Source organism: Hibiscus syriacus, unplaced genomic scaffold (assembly GCF_006381635.1).
Source record: "Hibiscus syriacus cultivar Baekdansim isolate YM2019G1 unplaced genomic scaffold, ASM638163v2 tig00110114_pilon, whole genome shotgun sequence".
NCBI classification, from domain to species: Eukaryota; Viridiplantae; Streptophyta; class Magnoliopsida; order Malvales; family Malvaceae; genus Hibiscus; species Hibiscus syriacus.
In genome coordinates this window covers 15,279-37,853 of record NW_024062594.1, presented here as the reverse complement: position 1 = coordinate 37,853, position 22,575 = coordinate 15,279, and the positions used below count along the sequence as shown (strand labels likewise).

The 22,575-nt window shown below is 37.0% G+C and overlaps 1 protein-coding gene and 1 pseudogene across 1 annotated transcript; one reads left to right on the top strand and one right to left on the bottom strand.

Moving 5' to 3' along the window:
* Positions 1-138: 138 nt before the first annotated feature.
* LOC120215090 lies at positions 139-637 on the bottom strand. The gene is made up of 2 exons (XM_039212867.1): positions 564-637; positions 139-508 (listed from the first exon to the last, which is right to left on the bottom strand). Exons 1-2 carry the CDS (start codon positions 635-637, stop codon positions 139-141), a joined length of 444 nt encoding a protein of 147 aa, XP_039068798.1.
* On the top strand, positions 636-22,428 carry LOC120215089 (annotated as a pseudogene).
* Positions 22,429-22,575: the final 147 nt, after the last annotated feature.

The following is a 22,575-nucleotide window of genomic DNA, read 5'->3' as shown; positions in this document are numbered from 1 at the left end:
TCATTGCTAAAAGCTCTCTTAATTGTACGAAACTGCAAAGTTTACAAATCAAAGAGTGATTATGTTAAGGTTGGGATTTTGAAGTCCCTTCACCATTGAACGTCCTGTGATATTCTAAACACAAGTTAAGCTTACTTATCAACCACGCTTTGCCAATCTCGGATAACACCTTGTTATTGTCTTTGTCCCACTCGGTTGCAATTCGTCTTTACCCTTCTTCAACCCCTTTACAATCCACTTCTTATTCACCACTTCGGACTCAACATCAATACCGATACCATCGCTGAAACTCCTCTTTACTCGTCCTGCGCTATCCTTATCATTGGCCACTCTCTCAAAATCATCTCCCAGTTTCCTCACAGCCCCTTTCCTCAGCACCCTCTTAGCTTCTCTCTTCACCACCATTTCATCGCCATCCACATCCTCCTTCTCGCCATCGTCATTAAGGTCAAAGAATCTCCTCCTCTTGACGGCCGTTGGAGCAGAATGGGGAGACACCGAAGCATCCCTATTGGTTTTATTAAGAATCGGATCATCATCCTTGTCGTTAAGGAGCTTCTCGCTCTGGGCTCAGTCTCTTAACGTTGCCTTCGATCCGCCCTTGGAGACGAAGACGCTTGAAACTGAGACCGCCCATGGACCAATGCGCTTCATTGGCCCAGGACAGCAGCGGATCAAGAACCGGAACCGGAGGATCCACGCGTTCAGAGTTGAACCGGGTCACGGTATAGATACGAGGCAGCGACGGATTCAAAAAAATTTAAGAATGAAATCTAAAATTTTAATTTTCTTTTCTTAAAAATAATAGGCAAGGAAAAATTTTAATTTTTCTCCTTAACACATTAAGTTAAATTTAACTATTTTTTTTTAAATAATGGAATGTATTTGGCCTCTACGGGGCTTAGTACATCCGCCACTTAGCCGAGGGAGACTGCTGCCGTAGAACTTGCCGGGGCCGAGAGGAACAACCATGATTTGGAGATTACAAATTGGAGATTATTATACGTTATAAACAATTTTGTCTTTCCTTATTAGATATGTACTGCTTGCTTTCTTTAAAGCAAATGAAATCATCACTCATTCAATTTGAATTTTTACCATAATTTTTTGTACTAAGAGACAATTTATTGCATTGTTTAAATTTTAAAATAATTATCAACTTTTACTATCAAAAATCAAAATATATATATTAGATTTCCCCCCTCTAAACCAACTGTAAGTGAAAAGGTTTTTCTTTGTTACAGAAGCTTTTATTTTTAAGTTCGGGGTTAAGCTTGCATATTTTATATATTTTAAAGAGTTTTAAATTTGAGTCATGTCATTTTTTAATTAAAAGTATTATTTACTAAAATTATTAAAAATTTATAGTTTTTGCCTATAAATTATTTTTAATTAAAAGTATCATTTTTTATTAAGGATTTTCCGAGCTTAATTTTTTTTTCTATTTTTCCCATTTGGGCAAATGTTTGTAAGTTTGGGTTTACATTAAAAGCTGTCCAGTGTTCATCAATGCAGCCAAAAGAATAATCGATATAAAAATGTGTTATAATCCATAGCACAACAGCGGGGATAGCTCAGTTGCGAGAGCGTCGGATTGAAGATCGTGTGTTCGATCCACGCTCACCGCAAAGATGCTTAGAATTTTTTTCTTGATCTTTTAAGAGAAAATAACATCAGTGACCAAAAATCCCATATAATATACGATTTTAACCAACTTTTTCCGGATATGCCAAAATGACAAACAAAATCGCAATGCGATACTGACTATCGCAACGCGATAATACAAAATCGCAACGCGATACTGACTTTCGCAACGCGATTCTGACTTTCGCAACGCGATTCTGACTTTCGCAACGAGATTCTGACTATCGCAACGAGATAATACAGAATCGCAATGCGATTTTCAAAGTTCGCAATAGGTTTTTAGTTTCGCAACACAAATTTTTTGGGTATATATCTACGCAGCAGCAACAACTCATAACCTAAATCCCTAAATCGCAACTCATTTCATCTCCATCTATCACTCTCTCCGGCGACATCCGTTCCTATATCCGTTTCTACATCCTTCCCCATCCGGCAACAGGTCTTAGTTTCGCAGCTCGTTTGTTTAGTAAATTAATTTACAACCATGAAATCATCTAATATTGATCATGTTTGGATAGATTTGTGTTTTGGAGGGTCATGGGAGAATGTTCATGGTGTTTTACAATATATGCCTTTACCCATGAATCTTCAACTAAAACTGTCATTAAAAAAAGTTAACTTATGAAACTCTAATGTTACATGTTTCAAAGAAATTGAATTTAGAGCCCCTAAGTGGATTTAGGCTATCTTATCAGAGAAATGGTAAAGTTTATTTGTTAACCGACAATGAAGATGTTGAACGATTCATTGCTTACATTAGTGTTTCAAGTGATGATGTTACATTGTATGTTGTTGAACCTAGAAGTAGTATTGTTGGGTCAGTAGCGGGTAGTAATCAACTAAGTTTTTCTCAAAACCCACAACCTTTCTCTAATCCAAATCCCAATCAACTTTCAGCACCAAATTCCGGTTTTCGTATTGACCAATTAGACGATGATGAGCCAACAGAAAAAATTGTGAGTACTAGTCAGTATTCGAAATTTGATCTTGGTCAGTACCCGGACTTTGATATTGGTCAATACTCGGATTTTGATGATGTTTCAGAAGAAGAAACATACACTGCGTGTAATGATTTTGATATTGGTCAATACCCGAATTTTGATGATGAAACAGCCGTTGCCGAGGAAGATGTTGTTGATGATAATGAGGAGGAAGTTACGACTGTGAATGAACATGTTGAACATCCATTCTGTAATTCATATAATCCTGAAGAAGAAAAAGAAGAAGAAAAAGTCCCCGAAGAAAAGAAAATGCCACGGGAGTATAACTGGAATATGCCAGAATTACTTCAGATACCGGAAGAGGAGTTGGTAAAGAAAGCAGTTGATTGTTACACAAAAGTTATTCGTATCAAGGAAGATGATTGTTTTGATACAAAGGAAGACTTGAAGATAGCTTTGTATACGAAATGTGTGGAAGATGGCTATCAACTAAAAGTTAACAAATCAAGCAAAGATCGTTTCGAAACAAGGTGTATGATTGACAAAAATTGTACGTGGCGTATGATTGCAAAGAGGATAAAAGATTGCGAAATGTTTCAAGTTAGGACTTTTATTGATAAACATACATGTTCAAGAACCCAAGTTTTTCCTCACCATAGACAGACAAACAAAAAGGTGTTGAGTGGTTTTCTGGCTGAGTTAATGTTTTTGAATGGCAGGGTATATCGGGGACATGAAATTATGACTGACATGAATGCTCGATTCAAGATTAGTATATCATATTCTCAAGCTTGGAGAGCCAAATATTATGCTTTGGAATTGTTGAGGGGTCGTCAGAAGCATCGTTTGCCCAACTGCCGGCTTATTGTCACAATTTAAAGCTGAAAAATACTGGGTCGGTAACTCATATCAAAACAGATAGAGATGGACACTTTGAGTTGTTGTTTATCGCCATTGGTGCTGCGGTTAGTAAATCAATATAATTATGTTGACTCATTTTTGTTAGTTACATGTATTTCACATTTAAATGATTATATTTCTTGTGTATATTATTTTGTAGATTCGTTCGTTTATTACTTGCATGCGCCCAGTTATTATAGTTGACGGAGCATATTTGAAAGGTCGATACCTTGGAGTAAACTTATTAGCAGTAGCCATGGATGCTAACAATGGGATATTGCCAATAGCTTACGGTGTTGGCAAATCTGAAACCTCTGATTCATGGACATGGTTTATGGGGCATCTTAGGGATTGTATAGGTTCTATTAGCAATCTGAAAATCATATCCGATAGGGCAAACTCAATTGACAACGCTGTTAGAAGGTGTTTCCCAGATGCTTTTCATGGACTTTGTGGTGTTCATTTGTATAGAAATCTAAAATCAAGGTCTGCTGGTATAAAAAATCACAAATGGACATACTGGAAGGCTGTAAAAGCTTATCGGGAAGTGGATTTTAATAAGTATATAAACTGTTTAAGACGTGTTTTGCCTCAATGTGCTCAAACACCAGAAGATATCGGGTTTGAAAGATGGTCAAAAGTACATCAACTTGGAGCAAGATATGGTTTCATGACGTCTAATAGTGCAGAATCAATCAACGCTCTAAGTCGTCATTCCCGGAAATTACCCATTACTATGTTAATGGAGTTTTTTCGAGCCTCTATTCAACAGTGGTACTACAAGAAAAGAAACCATGCAGGTATTATTTCTTTAAATTCGTAACTTATCATATATTTTACTAAGTATTATTTATTTAAATTTACAGGAACATTGGAACATCGTGTTACACCATGGACAGAAAAAAAGATAACGAACGTGTTGTGAAGTCAACGTCATGGAGAGTTGAACCTTGTTTAAACACTTTGTTTGAAATACTGGATAATAACTTAAATGGGCTTGTCGATCTAAATGCAAAGACGTGTAGTTGTATGAAATGGCAAACATCTGGTTATCCGTGTGGCCATGTTATAAAAGTTTCTCTTCATCTAAACCAAGATGATTCAAGCGCATACGCTATGGATTGCTACACTACAGAAGTATATCGACAGACTTATGGCGAGATTGTCTACCCTATTCCACATCCTTCTGAGTGGGACATACCAGATGACTTACAAACAGTTTTGCCACCAGCCATGGACAGAAGGCTACCTTGCCGACCAAAAAGTCACGATCGTATACCGTCTAAGGGTGAAGAGAAGAAGAGATCGACATGTAGTCGGTGCAAGGAAAGTGGTCATACAAGGTTGACATGTGGATCACCAGTGCCATCACAATCATCTTTTCCTCTACCAAAATATGGATCCTCATCAAAATCCAAAGCTCATATGGTGTCAAGCAAAAGGCAATCAAAATCGCAATCATCTTTAAAATCCCAATCACAACTGGCTTCACCTTTTGGGACTGTTAACTTAGGTGATTTTTAAATGCAAACGTTGTATTATGTAGATTTTATGTGTGAACTTTTAACATTTTCAGTTAGGGATGTATTAGTAACTTGAGTTTGAAAATTGCTATGATCTGTTCAGTTGCTATCACTTATTAGGCAATCATTTGACTATCGCAACACGGAAATGACGTTCGCAATCATCTTAATGTCTATCGCAACGCGGAAATGACTATCGCAATGCGAAATGAAAATCGCAACGAGAGAATCGCAATGCGAAATGAAAATCGCAACGAGAGAAACGTAATGCGAAATGAAAATCGCAACGAGGGAATCGCAAAGCGAAATGAAAATCGCAACGCGAATTTAGTTTCGCATTGTGATTTTAATTTCACGTTGTGATTCTCTCGTTTCGATTTTCATTTCGCGTTGCGATTTTCATTTCGCATTGCGATAGTTGTAACACCCCCAACCCATACCCGACCCGGATATGAGCCAGAGATACTACATTGACTTTAAAACACAACTCTTAATAAATAATAGTAAAATATTTGATCTTATATTAAGAAAATACAATAATATACATACTGTAATATAAGTTTACCAAAATATTCAGAGCATACACAACTTAACCCTTTAATTACATGCCAACTGCTATTTACATAACAAAATGACCTACTGATTAAGTTGCTTCTGATCTGATGGTTGCAGGAGTAATACTGTCAAGCTGCTTCACCTGTCTCGTCTAATTCCTCGGATCCTACGTGTGAAACACTCACACGCTAAGTCATCGACTTAGTGAGGCAATAATAATAACAAGGCAATGTAATGTAATGAAAATGTCAGGATCATATGAGATGAGATGCAAACATGTACTTAATCAATGTAGTATACTTCATCAATATCCATACCTGTAAGCGTATGACTGTAACATTCATGAATCTGTATTAATAAGTTTATTGGCCCATGATAGCATATTGAGAACCTAAGGTATCGGAGTAATGTGAGGTTGTGCACTATGCTGTCACCACAGCTCGTATAAATGCACCGAAGTGCCCCGTAGAATTGCACCGTAGTGCCATATAATGATGTCCATAAGGACCACATAGAATTCCTTAAGAATCATATACATATACTATGGATCAAGTATGTGTCTTTCAAGACTTCACACATGTTCCAAAGGATATACATATGTCCTAAAGAACCGCGTAGAATTGCACCCTCTACCCTTGGCATGCCAACTATACCTATAGTTCTCATCTACATAACATGGGCTTTTACATTTCACGTAGTCTATATCGCGTAGACATGTAATTTCTTACCTTTTCACATAGCTCATAATTTTTCCCACATATTCATGTCATATAATGCATTTTCATATGAACTCATGTCATGTCTCATAATACAGAATATGCTCATGTATCAAGATATAAAAATCTAGACTTATCACAAGTCTAGAATGCAGGATATTTCTATAATCATGCTATGCATATGCACTCACCTATACTTCTTTGCCTTTTCCTCGGTCGATTCTACTTGTAGATTGTTCCCGAACTCGAGTAGGCTCGGTATCTACATAAACATAATTTTCAAGATGATCATCAGATGTCTATGTCTTTAAATTAAGCTTTAATAGCTTACTAATTTAAGGAATTTATAGCTTAGTCTTTCTTTCTTTTCTTTCTTTCTTTTTCTCATGGGGGAATCGGTTCCCCCCCTGGGGGTATCGATTCCCCACTAGCATTCTGGAATTCATATTCGTTGAGGGGGTATCGGTTCCCCCCTGGGGGTATCGATTCCCCTCTAGTATTCTGGAAATTCATATTCGTTGAGGGGGTATCGGTTCCCCTTGAATGGGTACCGATTCCCCTAACCCAGAAATCCTATTTTGAGCTCAGAAATCATCCCATTTCAGCTCAAACATACATATTTCACTCTCTTTACTACTCTTAGCTTTCATACACTTACTTTAACTAATTATTATCCATTAAATACCTCTAAAACTTAGAAATCTAATTCTCCATGTAGAATTTAAGAATCTAACCCAAATTCCAATATGTTCTAATTTGAATTCTAACACCTTATACTTCTTAGTTAGCTTCTTGACAAGTCAAAAATCTTATTCAAACTTCAAAAACTCATTCATATCAAAATTTCATCTAAAAATTCATTTTCCAAATCTATATCTAAAACACTCATCTTGTTGTCTTAATGTCATATAAGCTTTCCTTTAGCTTATATAACATCCAAACTTCCATTTCCAATCTAAAAATCAAAGAAACTACCAAGGTTCAGATTTTTACCTTTACTTGCAAACTTCACGTTGGGAGAAGGAAGAGAAGAAAATAAGGAAGAAGGAAGAAGAAATGAGACAATTCTGGAACCTAATGCCCACGTGGTTCTAATATAATCCCCAAGTAATATTTAATTATTTCATTTACTCAATTACTCTTTTACCCTCTTAATTCCCCTTCTTTATAATTCAATCATACACCAAATAACTCAAATAGATCATTACACTCTTCCATCATTTTACTTAAATCACCAAATGTTGAAACTTTGCAATTTAATCACTAACCCGGCATGGAGGATGTTACAAATCTCTCCCCCTTAAGAAAATTCGTCCTCGAATTTTTTCATTGCACGAACAAATGAGGGTATTGATGTCGCATATCCTCTTCACGCTCCCACGTTGCTTCTTCTACTTTGTGATTTCTCCACAACACTTTGACCAAAGGAATAGTCTTGTTCCTCAATTGCTTAACTTCATGTGCTAAAATTTGAATCTGTTCTTCCTCATAAGTCATATCCGGTTGTACCTCGATCTCTTCTGGATTTACAATATGGGAGGGATCCGATCGATATCTTCGAAGCATTGAAACGTGAAAGACATCATGTATCTTTTCCATCTCAGGTGGTAAAGTTAGATGATATGCTACAGGTCCTACTTTCTTTACAATCTCATATGGTCCAATAAACCGAGGACTCAATTTTCCTTTTCGACCAAATCTCAACACCTTCTTCCATGGAGACGCTTTTAAAAACACATTATCTCCAACTTGAAATTCAATTTCTTTCCTTTTAAGATCAGAATAGGACTTTTGCCGATCAGAGGCCACTTTGAGGTTATGCTGAATTTCTCGAACTTTCTGTTCTACATCTTGAATTAAATCCGGACCAAGAACACTTCGGTCTTTGAGTTCATACCAATTTAATGGAGTACGACATTTTCTTCCATATAATGCTTCATATGGGGCCATCTTTATACTAGACTGATAACTATTGTTGTAAGCGAACTCTGCCAGCGGTAAATACTTTTCCCATGATCCTTTAAATTCCATTACGCATGCTCTCAACATATCTTCCAATATCTGAATAGTTCTCTCTGATTGCCCATCAGTCTGAGGATAAAAAGCCGTACTAAAGTTTAAACGAGTTCCCAACGCTCCATGCAAAGATTTCCAGAATCTAGAAGTGAATCGAGGGTCTCGATCAGAGACTATGGAAACAGGTACTCCATGCAATCTAATAACTTCTCTAATATACAGCTCTGCATACTTTTCCATAGAGAAATCCGTTCTAACCGGAAGGAAATGCGCTGACTTAGTTAATCGATCCACAATTACCCAGATTGATTCTCTTTTGTTCGGGGTCAAGGGTAACCCCGAAACAAAATCCATCGTAACATTTTCCCATTTCCATTGAGGAATGAAAAGCGGTTGCAATAATCCTGATGGAACTTGATGCTCAGCTTTGACTTGTTGACATATCAAACACTTAGACACCAATTCTGTGATGCTTCGCTTCATCCCTGACCACCAAAATCGATCCTTCAAATCCATATACATCTTGGTTCCACCCGGGTGCATCGTCAATGGACTACAATGAGCCTCTGTCAATATTTCTTTCTTCAAATCTTCATTGTCGGGTATCACAATTCTTCCTTTGAAATACAAATTTCCATCTGACTTAACCTCAAAGTCTTTAATCTCTTTGTTCTTTACTTGTTCAATTCTTTTCAAACACCTTTCATCTTTACTTTGCAATTCTCCTATTCGTTCCAACCATACTGGTTTAAGGGTTAATTCTGCACAAAGACCACCATCTCCCGTTAAAGATAATCTTGCATCCATAGCTCGTAAAGTTGCAAACGTCTTTCTACTCAGAGCATCTGCTACCACATTAGCCTTTCCGGGATGATAGTCAATTATCACATCATAATCCTTTAAGAACTCTACCCATCTACGTTGTCTCAAATTCAATTCTTTTTGAGTCATCAGGTACTTCAGGCTCTTATGATCCGTATATAAGTAACAATGCTCCCCATAAAGATAATGACGCCAAATCCTGAGGGCGAATACTACAGCAGCCATTTCTAAATCATGAGTGGGGTAATTCCTTTCATGTGGTTTCAACTGTCTCGATGCGTACGCTACCACTTTTCCTTCTTGCATTAATACACACCCCAACCCGTTATGGGATGCGTCACTGTATACTACAAAATTCTTGCCAGATTCCGGTTGAACCAATATCGGAGTTTCCGTCAGAATTCTCTTTAAAGCTTCGAAGCTTTCTTGACATTCAGAAGTACAAACAAATGGTACGTTCTTTCTCATTAACTTTGTTAGAGGCAGCACAATCATAGAAAAATTCTTAACGAATCTTCGATAGTAACCGGCAAGTCCCAGAAAACTCCGAACTTCAGACACATTCTTAGGAACTTCCCAATCCATTATAGCTTTAACCTTCTGAGGGTCTACTCTAATCCCAACTGCCGAGATCACATGCCCTAAGAAAATTACTTCGTCTAGCCAAAATTCACATTTAGACAATTTCGCATAGAGATTTTTATCCCTGAGAATTTGCAAAACTAGCCTCAAATGTGTGTTGTGCTCTTCAATGGACTTCGAGTAAACCAGTATGTCATCAATAAAGACAACAACAAACTGGTCCAGATAAGGCTGAAAAATCCTGTTCATAAGATCCATGAAAGCAGCAGGTGCATTCGTTACTCCGAATGGCATTACGATGAATTCATAATGACCATATCTCGTTCTGAAAGCTGTTTTCGGAATGTCTTTCTCCTGGATCTTCAATTGATGATAACCCGAACGTAGATCGATCTTCGAAAATACCGAAGCTCCTTTTAGTTGGTCAAACAAGTCATCAATGCGCGGAAGGGGATACTTGTTCTTGATGGTCACCTTATTAAGCTGTCGATAATCAATACAGAGACGCATTGATCCATCCTTCTTTTTAACAAATAACACCGGAGCTCCCCAAGGTGACACACTTGGTCGAATAAATCCTTTTTCTAACAAATCTCGCAATTGATTCTTTAACTCTTGCAATTCTTTCGGAGCCATCCGATAAGGTGTCATTGCAATCGGAGCGGTTCCTGGCATTACTTCAATTTGAAATTCTACCTCTCTATTCGGAGGTAATCCTGGCAACTCAGCCGGGAAAACTTCAGGGAATTCTTGAACAATTGGTATCTCCTCTAAACTTTTCCCTTGAGCTCTTGAATCAATCACATTTGCAAGAAAACCCTGACATCCTTGTAGCAATAATTTCTTGGCAGACATCACAGATATTACATTTGCTAAAGGATTACACATTTCACTGATCACATTAACTTCTATTCCTTCTGGACTCTTCAGGGTTACCTTTTTCAATCTACAGTCGACATTCCCATAATAATGAAACAACCAATCCATTCCAGAATCACTTCAAACTCGTCAAAGGGTAATTCCATCAGATTAGCAGGGAATTCAATTCCCTGAACCTTTATGGGACACCCCTTACAGACTTTGTCCACCTGAGTACTATACCCTAACGGATTAGTTACTATCATCACATTACTCGTAGCTTCTATAGGAATCCTCAACTCCTTTACTAACTTACTTGTAATATAAGAATAATTAGAACCCGGATCAATCAACACCAATACTAATTTATCATACAACTGAAAAGTACCTGCTATAACATCAGGGTCATCCGGTCTTCACTGGTCTTTAGGTTGTATACTCGAGCAGTGGATCGAACTTCAGGTTGAGCAGAGAATTCAGACGGGTTCCTTCCTCTGCCTCTTCCTCGTCCTCTTTGTGAGAAAGAACCAGCTCTTCCAGATGGTGCCGGCTCACCAACAATTAATGGACAATCCCGGACAAAATGTCCGGCATCCCCGCATCGAAAACAAGTCCCAGCAGCCATACGACAAGTCCCATAATGATTTTTCCCACAGTGCTGACACTGTCTCCCTTGACTCGGAGTAGATCTCCCAACACCAGATTCCACTGACTGCGTCTGTCTAGGTCTTGCCTGACTTGCTCCCCTAGCAGACGATGCAACTGATTCTGATCTAGTTTGCGATCTAAATCCCGAGTCTCTTCCCCTTTTTATTGGTACTGAGCTAGAAGAAGTAGTCGTCCTCTTTGATATCTGAACTCTTGAGTCTCCAAATCTTTCATTTTGAGCCATTTCAAGAGCTTTTGCACGATTGATCACCTCCTGGAACGAGGACAAGTTTAATACTATCAACATTTCTTTAAGTCTAGGGCGCAAGCCCTCCACAAACCACTCGCAAGCATCTTTTTCAGTAGGCACAAGCTCAGCTGCAAACCTGCTCAGCTTATTAAACTCACATTCGTACTCATATACAGAGCGGCTCATCTGCTTCAAATTCATAAACTCCTGCTTCATTTGTCGGATAAACTGATCTCCAATATACTTGTTTTTAAATTCTTCTAAAAACAAAGACCAAGTCAACTGGTCGGTTGACATCCTCATGGTGACGTTCGTCCACCATATCCTCGCCTGACCCCTCAATAAAGACACAGCTCCATCTAATTTTTCCACTTCGGAACAGTGGAGACCATCTAACATGATTTTCAAATCATTCAACTAAAGATCCGCTGACACTGGACCTTCCTCAGCTTCTCCCTTAAATTCGGGAGCTCCTAAACTTCTCAACTCTTTTGCTACATTAATTCTTTGAGTTAGTGGAGCAGGAGGTTGAAGACGCGTCAGAATAGCGTCTAACGTTCTGAAGAACGTATCTTGATCTTGCACAGGCACCCCTTGAGATGCCTGTTCTTCACCCTGCCTGGCCAGGGCAGGTGAATTACTGCTTTCAGCATGCCTATCTTCTCCCGCTTCACTTCGGGAGCTATTATGTCAGGACATCTAATAAGAATAAACACATTGTTCTATTAGCAAAACAACATACTCATACTATACCAGATCAGAAGTTCTCACTATTTGTTGGCATGTATTTCATTTAAAGACTCTATAGACTCTGGTTTATGCCTAGAATCGGCTAAACCATAGCTCTGATACCATTAAATGTAACACCCCCAACCCATACCCGACCCGGATATGAGTCAGAGATACTACATTGACTTTAAAACACAACTCTTAATAAATAATAGTAAAATATTTGATCTTATATTAAGAAAATACAATAATATACATACTGTAATATAAGTTTACCAAAATATTCAGAGCATACACAACTTAACCCTTTAATTACATGCCAACTGCTATTTACATAACAAAATGACCTACTGATTAAGTTGCTTCTGATCTGATGGTTGCAGGAGTAATACTGTCAAACTGCTTCACCTGTCTCGTCTAATTCCTCGGATCCTACGTGTGAAACACTCACACGCTAAGTCATCGACTTAGTGAGGCAATAATAATAACAAGGCAATGTAATGTAATGAAAATGTCAGTATCATATGAGATGAGATGCAAACATGTACTTAATCAATGTAGTATACTTCATCAATATCCATACCTGTAAGCGTATGACTGTAACATTCATGAATCTGTATTAATAAGTTTATTGGCCCATGATAGCATATTGAGAACCTAAGGTATCGGAGTAATGTGAGGTTGTGCACTATACTGTCACCACAGCTCGTATAAATGCACCGAAGTGCCCCGTAGAATTGCACCGTAGTGCCATATAATGATGTCCATAAGGACCACATAGAATTCCTTAAGAATCATATACATATACTATGGATCAAGTATGTGTCTTTCAAGACTTCACACATGTTCCAAAGGATATACATATGTCCTAAAGAACCGCGTAGAATTGCACCCTCTACCCTTGGCATGCCAACTATACCTATAGTTCTCATCTACATAACATGGGCTTTTACATTTCACGTAGTCTATATCGCGTAGACATGTAATTTCTTACCTTTTCACATAGCTCATAATTTTTCCCACATATTCATGTCATATAATGCATTTTCATATGAACTCATGTCATGTCTCATAATACAGAATATGCTCATGTATCAAGATATAAAAATCTAGACTTATCACAAGTCTAGAATGCAGGATATTTCTATAATCATGCTATGCATATGCACTCACCTATACTTCTTTGCCTTTTCCTCGATCGATTCTACTTGTAGATTGTTCCCGAACTCGAGTAGACTCGGTATCTACATAAACATAATTTTCAAGATGATCATCAGATGTCTATGTCTTGAAATTAAGCTTTAATAGCTTACTAATTTAAGGAATTTATAGCTTAGTCTTTCTTTCTTTTCTTTCTTTTTTTTTTCTCATGGGGGAATCGGTTCCCCCCCTGGGGGTATCGATTCCCCACTAGCATTCTGGAATTCATATTCGTTGAGGGGGTATCGGTTCCCCCTGGGGGTATCGATTCCCCTCTAGTATTCTGGAAATTCATATTCGTTGAGGGGGTATCGGTTCCCCTTGAATGGGTACCGATTCCCCTAACCCAGAAATCCTATTTTGAGCTCGGAAATCATCCCATTTCAGCTCAAACATACATATTTCACTCTCTTTACTACTCTTAGCTTTCATACACTTACTTTAACTAATTATTATCCATTAAATACCTCTAAAACTTAGAAATCTAATTCTCCATGTAGAATTTAAGAATCTAACCCAAATTCCAATATGTTCTAATTTGAATTCTAACACCTTATACTTCTTAGTTAGCTTCTTGACAAGTCAAAAATCTTATTCAAACTTCAAAAACTCATTCATATCAAAATTTCATCTAAAAATTCATTTTCCAAATCTATATCTAAAACACTCATCTTGTTGTCTTAATGTCATATAAGCTTTCCTTTAGCTTATATAACATCCAAACTTCCATTTCCAATCTAAAAATCAAAGAAACTACCAAGGTTCAGATTTTTACCTTTACTTGCAAGCTTCACGTTGGGAGAAGGAAGAGAAGAAAATAAGGAAGAAGGAAGAAGAAATAAGACAATTCTGGAACCTAATGCCCACGTGGTTCTAATATAATCCCCAAGTAATATTTAATTATTTCATTTACTCAATTACTCTTTTACCCTCTTAATTCCCCTTCTTTATAATTCAATCATACACCAAATAACTCAAATAGATCATTACACTCTTCCATCATTTTACTTAAATCACCAAATGTTGAAACTTTGCAATTTAATCACTAACCCGACATGGAGGATGTTACAATAGTCATTTTTTCCTTCAACATAATGCAGATTGAAATCAACAAAATCAACCATTACATTTCAATCAATTAAACAAGCACAAATAAGAATTATGTTCACATCAATTAAACAAATAAACTTTTACAAATCAATTAAACAATCAAAAAATAAGCAATAATTCTTATTTCCTCATCTACTATTGAATCAACTTTTGCAGTCATACATCATTTTCACGCAGCTCACTTCTGAGATTAACCTGCAGAAACCAAACATTTGCTCAAACAACACTTTCTACACATCTAAAACCTACAAACAGCAAATTATTGAATTCTAGGTACTTAACCAAATATTTTCAAACCACAAGCCTATAAACTTACCAATTGTTTATGGACATTTTTATAACGCGGATGCAGGTAGGCAGCGTCTCGTATATATCGATCTAGCCATATAATACTGAAACCACAAGCCTACTGCAGCTCTATCTCTATCGGTGGGAGGTAGATACTTTATACTTCCTGTGATCAAACGCTCCAACGCCAAGCATACGAGAGGACCACAATCCCCTATGGGTCATTTCGTTTGTTTTGGTGTGGTCTCGTCTCTGCTAACTGTAATATTGAGCTTCTTTGGCTTCTTGTTTCCAGAACGAGTCCAATAATTTATCGCATCCAAGATTTTAGCCAAATGAGAGCTCCATCCCTTAATAATATCTCTTAAATCAGCCAATGATATGTAATTTATCATGCTGTCATATACTATTGTCTTAAGGGATGGGAGCTGAAGCTCGACGAGAAGCCAATGTTTACGTTCTAAAACAGGGATAAACACCTGCAATCATAAGTAATAATTCATTCATTTGCGCACTTATTTATGAATACCTTTAAACTCAATCTAAAATAAATACTAACCTTATCGACCTCCCACCATGCATGATAAAGTTTAGCTTGTCCATTGCCCAACGCAAATGATTCATCTCGTTGATTCTTCAAGTGAACGGCGTTAAAAGACGTCGGCATAATTGTATATCGTGTATTTCTTTTATTTTCCTTAAGTTTCCTAATTATTAGAAGATGTGACACCCACGCATCGATATGCTGTTTTACAAAAAAAGACATATATTAGTAACTTACATAAATTTAAAAAAAATAATCAAATTGAAATATAAGAAAAATATAAGACTTACCCCTCCATCAAAATAGCCATTGTCTTCGACCCCTAATAATACGCCCCACCAAGACCGATCAAGCAACAAATAGATATCATCGTTGAGCTTGCATATGTCAGTGAAACACCCCTGGCTCCGCTCATGTAGATAAAAATAAACTGCGGTCTTAGCCCAAAGGGTGTTATCCAGAATTGTGTCCGGTAGTTGTCTCCTCTCCACTTCAGATACCGGTATGGTACTGGCCGGTAACTCATACGAGAGCCAACTTGAATCCATCATGTCCGGCACGTCAGAGGGTTTCTCAAGAATCCTACATATGACGCCATGTGAATCGGGCTCTTGAATGGTGGGAGGGACCTCTTCAACGATGACAGTGGCCTCTTGAACGGTGGGAGGGGACTCTCGAGGAATGATAGGGGCCTCTTCAACGATAGGAGTGGACTCTTGAGGGATGACATGCGATTCAGGCTTCTTCTTGCGGTGTCTTCGCACTATTGGGGTGTACGGAGACTTAATAGCACGTGCACGCCGTCTGATGCATGAACTTTGTTGTGCAAGAAAAACCCGACGTAAAGCATCCACCTTATCGGGCCGCTAAATAATTAAATACAAATATCAGTAAATAAACAGACATGATATTTAAACTGTGAAAACAAAGACAAATATGTTTCAAACTTGCATTGAATTCACCCAAGTCATTATTCTATCATAGTTCACAAAATACATCAGATAACAAAGGCAAATATGTTTCAAACTTGCAACACTGTCAACTTAGTATTTGTCTTTGTCTATTGGTTGAAGTAATGCAATTCATTCAAGTTTCAATTTGCAGAAGAAGAATAGTTTCTGGAACTTAAAATCGCAACGTGAAAAATGACTATCGCAACGCGAAATGAAAATCGCAACGAGAGAATCGCAACGCGAAATGAAAATTACAACGCGAAACCAAAAGACAAAACAAAAGACAAAACAGTGTTACTAAATTAGTTTCAAGAATAAACTATTTCTTCTTCTTATGCAAATTGAAACTTGAATGGATTACATTACTTCAACCAAAAGACAAAACAAAGACAAATACTAACTTCAGAGTATTAAAGAATACACAGTTTAGCAGAATTGGCAGCAACCGAACAAATTTACTTTCAACCAAAAGACAAAACAAAGACAAATACTAACTTCACAGTGTTAAAGAATACACAGTTTAGCAGAATTGGCAGCAACCGAATAAATTTACTTCAACCAAAAGACAAATACTAACTTCACAGTGTTAATAAACAGTTTATCAGTATTGACAGCAACCGAATAAATTTACTAAGCAATCTAAGTGAAATGGTTAATCTAAGTGAAATTACGAGTAAATTTATCATCAAGTTAAATATGGAAAATCTTAAACTTACCTCGTTGCGTAGAGTATGAACCTCATTCTGCAACGATACTACCATCTCACGTAGAGCGGCAACCTCACCACGTAAAGTAGACACCTCCACACACCATGCACCATCGTTATCGCGTAGAGTACCGATCTCCTCACGCAAGGCATTGACCTCATCACGTAACTCCCTTGACTCATCCCGTGGAGGTGGAGGTGGAGAATAGGGAGATAGAAGTCGTGGCATCTTTGTCGGTCGCCTATCATGAGGTGATGGTGGAGAAGAGGCTCGATGATGTGACGGGATAGGTGATGGCTCTCGTTATAGAGGTGTATAGTCGGGTCGATCAGGTGATGGCTCTGGGTGAGGTGATGGCTCTCGAAGTGGAGGAATTGGAGGCTGCTCATCATTCGTGCCATCAAGAAAATGCTGACTAGCTTGCCACCAATCAGTGGCAAGCTCAGCCTCCGTGGGTGTCAGTCTCATTAATGGAGTGTTGGCCTCCTAAAAATATAAAAACTCATACAAAGTTAAACGTCTACTATTAATAACTTGTTTATATATGATAGTATTTGTGTTAACTTACATTATTTATTGTCGCATATGGTATTAAGTCTTCCCAATCCAACAGACGTTTCCTCTTCCAGGAAATAGCCCTAGGAATATCATTTGAGGTTTTTAATGCATATGTCTACATGCTGGGGAAAGCCTCGAATATCCAAATCTACAAACAATATAATAACAAACATTAGTAATTGTTAAAATAATTAATTATAATTTTGAAAACATTATATAGAAATTCTTACCTTAAAGGCCCAAAAAAGCCTGACAAAGTGTATTTCGACCCATCGCCCCGCAAACTTTTGCTGTCATCAAAGGCAGACGACAACTTAGTCCATGTAGCTTTCCATATATACGAACCCCACGGAAACAGATTCCATGCATTTAGGTCCTCTACCAATAATATTGCTCCTGAGAAATAGGTTATCTGGCCTCTCTGCCTAAAAAGCCGGCATACAAAAGTAGTAGAAGGCATACTCGGACAACATCGACGTCATTCATCCGAGTAAAACCATCTTTCTTATTAAACAATTTCTTCAGGTCGTCGACGTGTAAGTTCGGCTTCTCTATTGACTCATCAGGAAATAACCATGATGGGCGGGTGATATGACGAGTGTACCGGCCTACATCATCGTGTCCGAATCGTAGACCAGTGATTAAGCAAAACTCCTTCCGCCCAAAACAAGTATACGCCGGTGGAAAATGAAACCATATCACTTCCTCACCACGTTGTATACTGTCGGGTAGATCGCTAGTCATGGTCTGAAGCCACAAATGGGTCAAATTAGCATCTTCACTCGGATGCTGTACTCTCAGCCATGGCCCGAAGCAGGTTTCCTCAAACAATTTTCTTTGTGCAGGTGAAAGCTTCGAAGCAATTGTAGTGGCTAGGCTAACTTTATTCCTTAATGTCAATGAAGCCGAAAAAAATTTCTACAAAAACAATAAACATACCAAGTTAGATATACCAAAAACTACACTGTGAAGATATACCAAAAACAATAAACATAAATAGTAGTTTATTCTTGAAACTAAAATTTGCAACACTGTTTTGTCTTTTGGTTGAAATGAAAATCGCAACGAGATAATGAAAATCGCAACGCGGAAATGACTATCGCAACGAGAGAATCGCAACGCAAAATGAAAATCGCAATGCGATTTTGGTTTCGCGTTGCGATTATCTCGTTGTGATTTTCATTTCGCGTTGCGATAGTCATTTCCGCGTTGCGATTTTCATTCTCAAAACTATTCTTCTTCTGCATTACTTCAACCAAAAGACAAAACAAAGACAAATACTAACTTCACAAGGTTAAATACTAAACAGTTTAGCAGTATTGGCAGCAATCGAATGAATTTAATAAGAAATCTAAGTGAAATGGTTAATCTATTATTGAAATTACCAGTAAACTTATCATCAATTTCAATATGAAAAACCTAAAATAATGCAAAAATTTTAAAATAAAAATAATTAAAAAAAACTAACCCTCGGAGGTTGATTTTCCATTTCTGAATGATTGTGAGGGATTTCTGACCGTGAATGGTTGTGAGGGATTTCGCCGGCGATGGGGACGGAAATCTTCGGAGATGGGGACAGATTTCGTCGTAGAGAGTGAGAGATGGAGATGGGACTGAATGTTGTGATTTTAGGTTTGAGGTTATGAGTTGCGATTGCTGTGGACGGTTCAGTTTCCGATATATTAAGAAAAAATTCGTGTTTGGAATTTGAAAAAAAAAATACGCGTTAATACGAATGGCGCTATGTAAATCGCATTGCGATAGTCAGATTCACATTGCGATTTACGTATTCGCATTGCGATTTTCCTAATTCGCATTGCGATTTACGTAATCGCAACGCGAATTTGGGAAATCGCAATGCGATAGTCAGAATCGCGTTGCGAATCTGGAAACTGATTTGCGATACCGGAGATCGCGTTGCGAATTATCGATCGCATTGCGATTTTGTTGGTCATTTTGGAAAATCCGAAAAAAGTTGGTTAAAATCATATATTATATGAGATTTTTGGTCACTGAGGTTATTTTCTCATCTTTTAATGGGGTTCTCCTTCTGCTCTCCCACTTCTTGGGCTCTCTCTTCTATTGGGCTTTCTCAATTCAATTCTGTTAAAAATCTTATTAAATTGATAAGATATTTAAATATTATAAAATTATTTTAAATTAATTATAATTTAATAAGTTGTATATATTAAAAAATTATTAAATTATAACTAATTTGACAGGATGTGTACATTTTATGGACTAAAATTATTATTATATCATATGATATTATCATTTCATTAATTAAATGGTAAAAATTTAATTGTTAGTGATCTAAATAAAAAACAAGACATATTATTAAAAATAATTTAAAAATCAATTGAGTGACTAAAATAAAAAATAGGAATAGATGAATGACCAAATAGATAGTTTACACAAACTATAAATAAGAATCATGTACAATTTTCTCCCTCTAGCTTTTTATAAGTTTTCCCCTCTCTATAGAAAATGATTTTTGCTTTAATGCTTTTTACGATGGAGTGAGATCAATCTTTTTTTCGTAATAACAATGTTAAACGATTTCATTTATTATATAGTGAAATTAATAGAATTTTTAAATATTAAAAAAAATATTAAACTATAAATCAATTGAAAATTAAAATTATTATTATGTCATGTCATATTATCATTTTCACTAAATAAACGATAAAAATTTAATGGTTAGTGGCTAAAACAAAAACAAAATGTAACATTGAATATGATTTAAAAAAATAATTAAATGACTACAACATAAAACGGGAATACTGGGTGACCAAATAGTTAATTTACCCAAATTATAAATAGAATCATGTACTGTTTTCGCACTCTGTTTTTTTTATTGGGTTTTCCCCTCTCTATAGAAAATATTTTTTGCATTTTACGGGTGAGCGGGAAAGATCAGTCTTCTTTCTTTTTAAACACTTCTTTAATTAATCAAATCATTTTCCATATCAATAGTTCTAACTCTGATTTGTCCTATGCTGATGAGGAGGAGGATTTTGATGACTATGCTGATTATGTTTCTGATTATGGTGGCAATGGTGATTTCTTATATCAAGATGATTATTCAATTATGCAATCCCATTTTGATAATGTGGATCTTCCTCCTGGGGTATAGGCTTCAGTTCCTTGGTTGAAAGACTCTGTTCTTATTGGAAATCTGTATAAAAGCAAGAATGCCATGACATCAAATTTGGCTGATAGCGAACTGAAGCCAGCTTCTACCAGTACTTCAACAGTCCCAAGAGACTCAGGGTCTGATTGCAAAGAAGGAAATGAAGAAAATGGGGATATGCAAAAGTTCCTCAGTTTCAACAGAAGGGGTGAGTATGCATCTTGTTTCTCTGTCATGCTAAATTTGTCATTAATATAATCTGATTTTTGCACTTTCTATTGATGGCAACCAAAGGAGTGGGCGAAGCAAATACAAGAGGAGTGGAAGATTATGGAGGACTTACCAGGTGAGTTCTGATATATGGATGCATTTTTTTCTGAAATCAGGTGCCATTTTCATAGTAATTGATAAGGAGTTAATTGTTGCTCGTTAAATTACTTTTATCAAGTGCCACCTACTTTCATAACTGATTGTATGAACATTCATTAGCTGAATAACATCTTTAAAATTATACATATCAAACTCTGTAGGACAGCTGCATTGATTTCTGAAATTTGTAGCTTCTTATTATGAAAATTACTACTTTTTGCTTCGTAACACCTGGAGTTATTTTGTTCGAATGACTCATGCTCCCTCTCTCTCCGTTTTTCTACAGAAACTATATATGTGAGAGTCTATGAAGGAAGGATGGATCTCTTAAGGGCTATCATTATAGGACCTGCTGGTATTCCATACCACGATGGCCTTTTTGTTTTTTATTGTCTCTTCCCTCCAAAATATCCACATGAGCCACCGGTATGTTTAGTGTGCATCTGTGCACTTCCCAAAATATTGTCATGTTAGAGTACTATTAAGTATAACCTTATTTTACACTGCTAAACGGATATGCGGTAATTTCTTGTCAGATGGTTTACTATTACTCTGGTGGCCTCCGGTTAAATCCAAATTTATACAACTGTGGTAAAGTATGCCTAAGCCTTTTGGGCACCTGGCATGGAAACTAGAATGAGATGTGGGTTCCAGGGCAATCAACCATGCTAGCTCTTATTTTGAATGCTCGACCTTTCTTTAAACCCAGGCATGAAAGTTCGTATATTGGGGTTGAAGGTGAAGGAAAGTCCAGGAGGTACAATGAGGAAGCATTTATTCTATCACTAAAGACGATGATTTACACGCTAAGAAAACCACCAAAGGTATCTTCCAATAGCTAGTTTATCCGTTAATTTTCTTCTGTCTTTATTGTCATTTATTTTTATGAAGTCCGTTTTTGTTGGTAAGATGCTGAAAGATACATTGCCACTGAGAAACGCCCCTTTTACTTTAATCTTCATTCCCTGTCTGCCTTTGTTCAGTCTTAAATATAGTCATAGTTTGTTAAATATTATTACTGTCATTTTTATGCTGTCGCACTGCAAGTTTTTTTTTCTATGCACAATGTTCTGTAAAATTTACGTTCTCTTGATATTTTTGGACCTGATCGAATCAGTCATGTTTTCTCTACAGCATTTCGAGGACTTTGTTACTGGTCATTTTTGCAACCGTGCACATGACATCCTTGTGGCATGTCAAGCATATGAAGAGGGTGCTACGTAGGCTCCATTGTGGTTAAAGACGGTGTTGCAGACCCTAACAAAATCGTACAAGGTAGCTCGGAGGAATTTAAAGGAACAATACCTAAGATGATCAATGTGATGGCTAAAGAGTTTGTGAAAAACGGATCAACAGACTGCAAGCGGTTTGAGGCTAGTTAAGCTGATAGATCTAAATAAAATGTAGGATGGGGGATGCCTTAAGCCATTATAGAAGCTATAATTTAGAGCTGTTACAGTATACCTTTAGGTGAAGGCAATTTTGTCCAACTTGGTTATGACTACTTTTGGTATATAATATTGAAAATG